We start from the raw sequence: 9,622 nt of genomic DNA, 5'->3' as shown, positions 1-9,622 counted from the left end.
ACATGTCCATCCTGGGCCTCCTGCAGTGCCACAACGATGCCACCCGAAGGTTGCAGGAACAGCACTTCATATTCCGCTTGGGAACCCTGCAGCCCAATGGTCTCAATGTGGACTTCATAAGCTTCAAAATCTCCCCTCCCCCAACCGCTTCCCAAAATCAGCCCAGCTTGTCCCTGCCTCCCTAACCTGTCCTTGCTCCCACCTATCCCCTCCTACCTACTAGCCTCATCCCACCCCCCTTGACTTGTCTGTCCTCCTCAGACTGACCCATCCCCTCCCTAACTCCCCACCTACACACCTTTTACTGGCTCCACCCCCACCTCTTTGACCTCTGTCTCCTCTCCACCTATCTTCTCCTTTATCCATCTTCTATCCGCCTCCCTTTCTCTCCCTATTTATTTCAGAATCCCCTTCCCCTTCCCCTCCCCCATTTCTGAAGGAGGGTCTAGGCCCGAAACTTCAGCTTTCCTGCTCGGCCTGCTGTGTTCATCCAGCTCTACACCTTGTCATTCCAGCATCTGCAGTTCCTACTACCTCTTTCAACAATCTGAGATAGTTATCATCAGCGCATTCTGAAATATAATGTAGTTTGCCAGTTAACTTACATTTTTATTTTCAGGTAAACCGTTGTACCAGCCTACAAATGTTCTTGCAGAATAGACACCCAGTAGATTCTCGCCAGGAACGTTAAGCATTCGATTAGTTTCAGCTCCATAAGTCTGGGATAACCAAGTGCTTTGTTACTGGCATATAATAAAATGTTTGCATTTTTATGCAAAAAACAACTGGTACAAAGACTTCACAGCATTGAAAATTGAATAACTGAACTGCAATGGTTGAAATCTAAAGAAATAAGAGAGAGATGCATCAAGGACCAGTATTCAGAGTTAGCATAGACAAGATGTTTTATATGGTGTCAGGAAACTGACAAATATTCAGGAAATTAATGATTTCTTACCAGTATCAGAGCATGGTAAGCTTGTTTCAGCTCTTCTATGCTTATATCCTTCCCAACAGTAACATTGCCATAAAATGAGCAGCGGTTGTGATGTGCTGTCTGGCTAAATGTATTGATGACATTCTGCAGGGCGGAAATATCATAAACATGCTGATCATTAAATGTGGGTCATAAAATAAATATTTCAAGTAACACAAAGCTGAATATTTTAAGATTTGTGCATCATTGTCTTAGAAAGGATGGGAGATAAGAATGACGGAGGTTTAATTATCACCATATACAGGTCTTCATTAATAACTCAAGAAACTTGCTACCTTCTGTAGTGCAGCAGGCATTTTGTGCTCATTCGAATCAATAACAGACAACTTACTGCACCACACATTCTCAGTGAATTCCAAAAAGTCCTTGAAGTAAAAAAAAAGTTATCTAGAGATTTATTTTATAACTAAGATGTTTTAGGTCAATGTAGGCATCCACAAACCATCATATATAACCTTGCAGATTACATCTGTGAGCAGTTTTAACTGGAGGCGCAAGGTTTCAGCACTGGACAATATGTTACTACGATTGCCTGTACCATTAGTCATAGCAAGCTCAAAAGATAAGACATTCATGTGATAAAACCAACTTCTATTCAGAAAAATATTTATCTTGCAGCATATAAACAATTGCAAGTAATACGAGGTACATATGGAGAGCAGATAAATGAATTCAACAGCCTACTACAACACTTCATATGGAGGGACTGCATCTTCCCAAATTTGACACCAAGGAACAGCAAACACATTACAAAATCAAAATAATCCAAACGTAAAGGCATTTTTTTGAAAATCAAAGAGGTGGAGAGTCAGTCGTCAGACAACTTTATTTGACTTGGACACAAAACTACCTCAATTTGTTAGGGCAAGCTTGCGTATCCATTTTTAATCTGCGTTCAATTTTCTTGTCTACATTTAATAAACTATGTTGCATTAGGTAATGGTTGAGTATATATATCTAGACTTCAATTCTGCAAATTGTTCCATGTCTAATAAGGTTGGCAGCAGGATCCTGTTCAATGCCAAACTGAGACTGAACAAACCTTCACTTCTGGATGGTCAGGGGCAACACCAAATCTCACAAGGCCAAATGGGACAGGCAGTTTCTCATAGATGTCAACCACGGATGATTCATGGTACTGGAACACAAGAGTAAAGATAGCAAATTATTTATAGTGGCTGTCCCCCTCCGCTCAAATTATGGATTTCAAGATACCAGATTGCTGCTATATATTTGAAGAAAATAATGCAGAAAATTGAAGAGTAAACCATACCGAATTACACAGCTTCCACCCTCCAATCCTTAGATAAAATCTAATTTCTGATATTAGAAAGTAAAACACAAACTTTAAAGGCATCTAAATCCTGAAAGAAGCAATTATCAGAAACATTCAAGTCTTTCCTGCAAAGTTTAAAGAGGAAGATTCAGACTTGTATTTAAATTAAGTAACAAGAACTACTAAAATCTCTCTGTTCAAATCCAGCAGGGGTGGAAAAAGAGACTTCCATGTATTCCGTGCACAGAACTTTCAGCATATTCTTTATAAACACACTCACAATTTTGTCATGCACATAGGCACAGGCATATTTATTTACTAGGCCAGTGTAAGGGAGTGGAGTTAACTTGTAGACTTGGAGTCAAAGTATTGGGTTAATAAACGCATTCCTTCAGCTATTATTTTAGCTTCCCACACAAGTCAGAATGACTTTCCCAAACTCTTTCACCCAATTGTGTCATAACTGGGAAGTGACATTATTAATTACATTGTACTCAATTCATTAAAATGGCCAACAGTGGATGATTCCATTATTAAATGGAATGCTAGGCATTTTAATAAATTCAAGCTAATAAATATGAAGCAATAATGGTCTGTAAATACAACCAAACAGTATTAATGTCAATTTCTCACCACTCCCTGCGCAAATTCTAAACTCAAGATCCACATCGTCACTTGAAAACGGGAACAAAGTATAATTTGGTTGCTTCCCCCCCTCACCCCAGTAAAACTGTGCAAATCTCCTCTTCAGAACCATAATTACATCTCCCAGATAGTCATTCCACCCATCGACCTTGTGCCAGCTCAGTGTTAGTTATCCAATTAATCCCAGCCCCTTACTCTTTCCTTATGTTCCATAAATATATACCTCAAGTATATATCTGAAGAAGGGTTCAGAACCAAAACTTCAACCTTCAACCTTCCTGCTCCTCTGATGCTGCTGGGCCTGCCGTGTTCATCCAGCTCTACACCTGGTTATCTCAACCTCCAGCATCGGCTGTTCCTACTATCTCTACTTCAAGTTTTTTTTTAAATGTTACTGTTGAATCCCTTTCATGCACTGCATTCCAGATCACAATAACACTCTGCCAAAATAGTTCTCTCATTACAGGTCTAGTCTATTTATCAATCACCTTGACCACTGGTTCCCTATCTTCCTGCCACTGAAAACAAGGTACCTCTCTATTTGCTATAACATAATCATTCATGATTTTATCCTTATTTACTCCCCTTTTAACTTTCTTTAAAGGGAAGGCTACTGTTTCTTAAGTCTCTTCACACAACTGAATTCCCAAGTCCCCGCCATTATTTGAGTAAGCTCTTCTACACCTTTCCCAAGGCTAAACACATTCTCTAACTGAGCCCTAAAATCTTCTATCTTGTATTTCTGAGTCTTCCATTCTGTATGCAAGCCATGACATCAGCATGCTGTTAGTAATCGAGTACTGATCCTCTCCTCCCTCAACATCTACATATGTAAACTTCCATCAGATTGTGACCAGGACCAACAATCTTAGATTACAGTAGTCTCTCCCCATTCCAGGTAGGTCTGAGTCACTAAGGCCAACTGCAAAAACCTACCAATGCTCAACTGACAGGATCACTCTGCAGTTACAACAGATTAAACCAAGGACATTTCCAATCTGTGAGATCCAGTACAACATCAGATGATGCACCAACTAAGTCACTGGTGAAAACACATGTACAATACTTCCTAAAATCAATAATTATGAACAGAAGGGGACATTCCACTCCTCAAGGCTCCATAAACTACTCTATTTACTCAGCTCAATATCCTTTACAACACTAACTTAGCAAGGAGATTTATCAATTTTAGTTTTGAGGGGTTTCATTGCCCACCCATCTCTCTTCCAGGCAAACGTCCAAGACGTGACCTGACCATTCACAACCTTGGTGTCCCATCGGACCCAAGAGGAGCCTAACTCAAACCTGCCATTACTAATGCCCTGTGAAATGTTATTATGTTAAAGACACTACATAAATACAAGCTGTTACCTAGTAGTGTGTACTTCATTAACTTGAAATTAAGTGCTTAATTGCCAGAAGACTTCATACAAAAATTCACCAAAGGAGCAATAACATTCACAAGGGTTGCCTTTATGCAAGATTACCTTAAGCAGGTGCTGGGCAGTGTAGAAACCTGCAGGACCACTACCAATAACACAAACTTTCAGCTGAGGATCTACTTTGGAGGACAAGCCTCGGACTCCTGAATTGAAAACAAAGACAAAAGACTACATCAATTCACGGTGAATTCAAAAATAGTTTGCATTGCATGAAACAGATCAAGTCAGCATTAAGAAAAGTACAGCCACTTTACATATACATGTGCTTCACATTCCTTGTGTTAAATCTGGTTTAGGAAGATATAACAACAAGACTTGGACAATATCAGGTTTTGCTTGACATGCAGAAATTAACATTCACAACACAAGTGACAGTAACATCAAGATCCAACAAGAGAAAATCTAGCTTTTACCCTGTGACATTTAAAAAACATTACTATTGCTGGATTCCCAATAACATTCTGGGGACAGATTAACCACAAACAGAACTGGACTAGGCATATGAATGTTGTGGCTAGGAATCCTGCAGCAAATAACTCACTTAACACCCCAAAGCCTGTTACCACCTATAAAGGCACTTCTCAGAACAGGGTGATGATTCAGGGCTCTTGTGGAGACACAACTACCGCACCACCTCTGGACCAGAGCCCTGTGTTTAAATCCCACCTGCTCCTGAGATGTTGTAATATGTCTCATTAAGTTAACTAAAAAATATCAAATATATGATGGAATACTATCCTCTTGACTAGATGAATGCCGCTGTGGCAAGACTCAAGAAATTTGACAGAAAGCAAGACAATGCAGCTCACTTGATTAGTACCACCACATCCACACACTCCACCATTAATACACAGTAGCAGCAATGCCTACCATCTCCAAGATTCACTTCAGAAATTCACCAGTGATCCTTAGACTGTACCTCCCAAACTCATGACAGTTTCCATCTAGAAGAACAAGGGCTGCAGATTCCAGGAAATACTACCACCTGCAATTTCCCCTCCAAGCCACTCGCCATCCTAACTTGGTCATTCCTTCATTGTCACTGGGTCAAAATCCTGGAATTCCCTTTCTGACAATATTGTGGGTCTATCTACAGCAATGTGGACTGCAGAGATTCCGAAAGCTTGTGTTTTCAAATAAACCTGGTGGAGTATAACCCAGTGTCGTGTGACTTCGGGAAGGCAGCTCACCAGCACTTTCTCAAGGGCAACTAGGGACGGGTAACAAACACTGGCCCAACAGCCCACGAATGATTGTTTTCTTTAAAACAAAAAGAACAAGGCAGGCTGTTTGACAGCAGTAAAAAAGATATAAAGCAGCGCATGCTGCTGCATAGCTCACAGAATCCCCACAGTGCAGAAGCAGGCCATTCGGCCCATCGAGTCCACACCGCCCCTCCGAAGAGAATCCCACCCCCTACCCCATCCCTGCATCTCCCACCCTAGACACGAGCACAGCCAATCCATCTAACCCACACATCTCTGAAAAGCGGACAGTATTCCAGCAGATAATTAGACTCACCAAAAGATGACTGAAAATTAAGTACGCAGAGTAAAAGAGGGGGAAATATAAAGTTACTGCCCAATCACAGCCAACAGCACAAGGCCCAGAGACAGAGGACGGAGCATGGGTTTCCCACAGCAACCTCCTCCCCCCCCCCCAAAGAACCTCGGTACTCACGACAGTGCGGTGCTGCCATATGACAGGCATAGGCCAGCCCGCGGGCGAGAAGCGCGGCCAGAGCCCCCACAGCCCGCATGACCCCCCCTCTCTCTCTCTCTCTCTCTCGGTCAGCCAGCTACCGCCGCTACCGGCGATATCCCACCCTGAGGCCCGGTCTGGGGGTCAGAAGGCAGCCGCATCATCACGTGGGGCCGGATGGGCGGGGTCTCCAGATCTATCCAATCGGAACGCGGCGTCCGTGACTAACCACGCCCCCGCGTGAAATACGTTCATTGTGATTGGCTACTGCATCTTTGCGCTGTCTGCCTTTTAATCTTGAATAGATATTATTGTATAAGTTTAATATTTTACTTGGTGCATGTTGCACCGTTCACACCTACTGTATTTTTAAATATTTTATTTGGTGCATGTTGCACCGTTCACACCTACTGTATTTTTAAATATTTTATTTGGTGCATGTTGCACCGTTCACACCTACTGTATTCTTAAATATTTTATTTGGTGCATGTTGCTCTGTTCGTACCTACTGTATTTTGCACTATTTTATTTGGTGCATGTTGCACTGTTCACACTGGATGTTATTGTCACATTGGAGGGAGTGCAGACAGGATGGATTTGAAAAACCCCATGTCCGCTAACAAAGTGGGAGGTCAATGGCAAGAGAGCGTTTATCCTCATTTGTTCATGGGATGTGGCCACTGGGGCAAGGCCAGACCCTAATGAGGGCTTCATTGTCACCATTGTCAGAGTGGCTGAGATAGCATTCCCTAATCATGAACCAGAGGGTCTTTTTTTCACAATAATGTTTTGATGATGAGCCTCAGTAGGATTTGCTTTTGATTCCCACATGCTTAAAAATTAGAGATGTTTGAACCCATGGCTGAAAGCATTAGACTTTCCAAAACCACATGTATAAAAATGCTCCCATGTAAGGTTTAATTTTGTCGTTTTTCTTCCAACATTTATCACATCTGTACATATAAAATGGTTCATTCCAGCAATGTTATTGTCATCAGCTAAAACAAGTCATTCCATTTTTATTCCTTAACCTCGTGTCAATCCTCACTATTTAGTGACAGCATTTTAACCAATCTTCTCTAAATATAGTTGATGTGCCAGGACTATGAAATACTGCTTAGATAAAGGAGTCAGAAACTAAATCATTCATCACACATTTAAACCTACTCATGCCAAGTATTATTTAGTCACGTTCATCATTTTTTTCGGAATTTTATTTATTTTAGTTATAGAGTCATAGAGTAATACAGCACCCTTCAGTCCAACCCGTCCATACCAACCATAATCCCAAACTAGTCCCACCTGCATGCACTTGGCCCATATCCCTCCAAACAATTTGTTATTCACGTACTTATCCAAATGTCTTTTAAATGTAACTGTACCCGCATCCACCACTTCCTCTGGAAGTTCATTCTACACATGAACCGCTCTCTATGTAAAAAAAATTGCTGCTGATGTCTTTTTAAAATCTTTTTCCTCTCACCTTAAAAATATGCCCCCAGTCTTGATATCCCCCACGCTAGGGAAAAGACATTATCTATACCCCTCATGATTTTATAAATCTTTATAAAGTCACTCCTCAACCTCCTATGCTCCAGTGAAAAAAGTCTTAGTCTAAAAAAAATGTTGTTCATGACATAAAATGAAACTTGACATTTCTGTATTTTTGCAGAATTATTTTTGGAAAGTTGAATGCTCTGGGGACACAGATTCAGATCTCACCAAAGCAACTCCCTACTTTTATTGAACTCAGTGTAAACTCCAGAAACCTCATGTTGTCTTCCAATTATGTAATTTACAGCCTTTCAGGCTCAACTTTGAGTACAATTTCAGATCATAATGCTCCCATTTTTCAGAAAGTATTAGTGAATATTTGGTGAATGCCATTTAAACTTCTGGTAGACACACCTCTGTTTCTTGTCCCAATGCCATATGCTTTTCCATAATCATTTGTTCTGTCATCCAGTCCCTCCTCTTTTCTACCAAGATTTTATTTTGTATTTTTCCCCTTTGCACCTTGCCTTCCCCACCACTAAAGCCCATTACATCTCCAAACTCTTCCAGTTCAACATGATACAGGTTTTTTCTGGTTTACTCCCACATTACATCTGAACGGCTTGGTATCTTCGAAATTCCTGATATCATTGGCTGTATGTGCAATATTTTGCTTTTGTTTTGGAAGAGCCAAGTCAGAAGTTTACAAAGACACATGTAAGGGTTTGAATGTTGCTCAACTGAGGTAGAACTTGATGCTAAAAATACAATGAGACAAAAGTCAGCAGTTGTTGTGAAGGAGAGGGGAATGGATTGGAAACTTGATTGGAGTGAACAGAAAGCCAAGGTTCAACCTGAGTCTATGGCAATGGATTGAAATGAAGTGCCCCAAGAACGGAAGTTGTAGCAAGGACCAATGGTAATGGATATAGTTTTTCTGATGTTTAATTAGAGGAAATCAGAACATCAAACTGCAACTCAAACAACTGCCAAACTTTACAACATTAGTCACTTGTTGATTTGTGTCAGAAGTCCTGATTTGTCTTTTATGAATTCATAATGTGGTTTATCTTGATATAATGATTACACATTTCTATCTTATATGCATCTTTTTCTAATAGCATTAGGTAGGCCACAATTATTGCCCAATCCTCCATGCCCCTCATGATTTTATAAACTTCTATAAAGTCACCTCTCAGCCTCCGATGCTCCGGGGAAAATAGCAGTCAGCAGTACCTCTTTCACCTAAACTAAATCCCCAGCTGGCCTCCGCAGGCACAGGTAAAAGATCCTACTTTGAAATGGAACAGGAACTTTAATCCTTGTGTCCTGGCCAACATTTATCTTGCAATTTATATCACTTAAACAGATTATCTGCTCATTATCTCATTGCAATGTCTGAGACCTTGCTGTGTATAAATTAGTTGCTGCATTTCCTACATTACAACAGTGATTACTGTGGTGTTTTGTAAATTCCTACTTCAGAAATAAAACCAGTCTGACTCCAAACTAAAACACAAACAGATTCTGAACAAGGCCTCACACTTAGCACGCATTGTCTGAACTAAAATGTCACCTCTTCTTTCCACTGATAAAACCTTTAGTTCTCTCAGGACAGTGACTTGAAAGAAATTTGGGGATATACATATACATACTAATCAATTAAAACCTTCTAACTGATTAAAGATTTAACAGCATCATAGGTTTGTTTAATGCATCCTCATCAGTGGTGTGACCCTTTGATCTTTTACTTATAAATTCTGTGTCTGATAGTACCTCTCTCACTAACACCTGAAGACGGAGCGAGGTTCAGAAAGCTTGTGTTTTCAGATAAGCTTGTTGGACTATAACCTGGTGTCGTGTGATTTCTGACCTTGTCCACCCCAGTCCAACACCAGCACCTCCATATCATTACACTTCAAATGGACTTAATTAGTTGTAAAATACTTTGGCATCTTCTGAGGTCAGAAAAGGTGCTATATAAATGCAAAGAGACAACAAGATGCAGGGCTGGATGAACACAGCAGGCCAAGCAGCATCATAGGAGCAGAGAGGCCTCTCTGCTCC

The 9,622-nt window shown here is 40.7% G+C and overlaps 1 protein-coding gene across 1 annotated transcript in view; it reads right to left on the bottom strand.

Moving 5' to 3' along the window:
* Window positions 1-6,223, bottom strand: part of LOC109915687 (NADPH:adrenodoxin oxidoreductase, mitochondrial) — a 17,604-nt gene extending 11,381 nt beyond the window's left edge. Inside the window, exons 1-5 of the mRNA XM_048611133.1 lie at window positions 6,041-6,223; window positions 4,406-4,503; window positions 2,040-2,135; window positions 959-1,081; window positions 606-719 (exon numbers count right to left, since the gene is read on the bottom strand). Of these exons, the coding sequence (XP_048467090.1) occupies window positions 606-719; window positions 959-1,081; window positions 2,040-2,135; window positions 4,406-4,503; window positions 6,041-6,119 (510 nt within the window). The 5' untranslated portion in view covers window positions 6,120-6,223. The remainder of the gene's footprint in view (window positions 1-605; window positions 720-958; window positions 1,082-2,039; window positions 2,136-4,405; window positions 4,504-6,040) is intronic.
* Window positions 6,224-9,622: the final 3,399 nt, after the last annotated feature.

The sequence above is a fragment of the Rhincodon typus genome, chromosome 23 (assembly GCF_021869965.1).
Source record: "Rhincodon typus isolate 14 chromosome 23, sRhiTyp1.1, whole genome shotgun sequence".
Lineage (NCBI taxonomy): Eukaryota > Metazoa > Chordata > Chondrichthyes > Orectolobiformes > Rhincodontidae > Rhincodon > Rhincodon typus.
The sequence above is the reverse complement of the archived record's forward strand: the minus strand, read 5'-3'. Positions and strand labels throughout refer to the sequence as shown.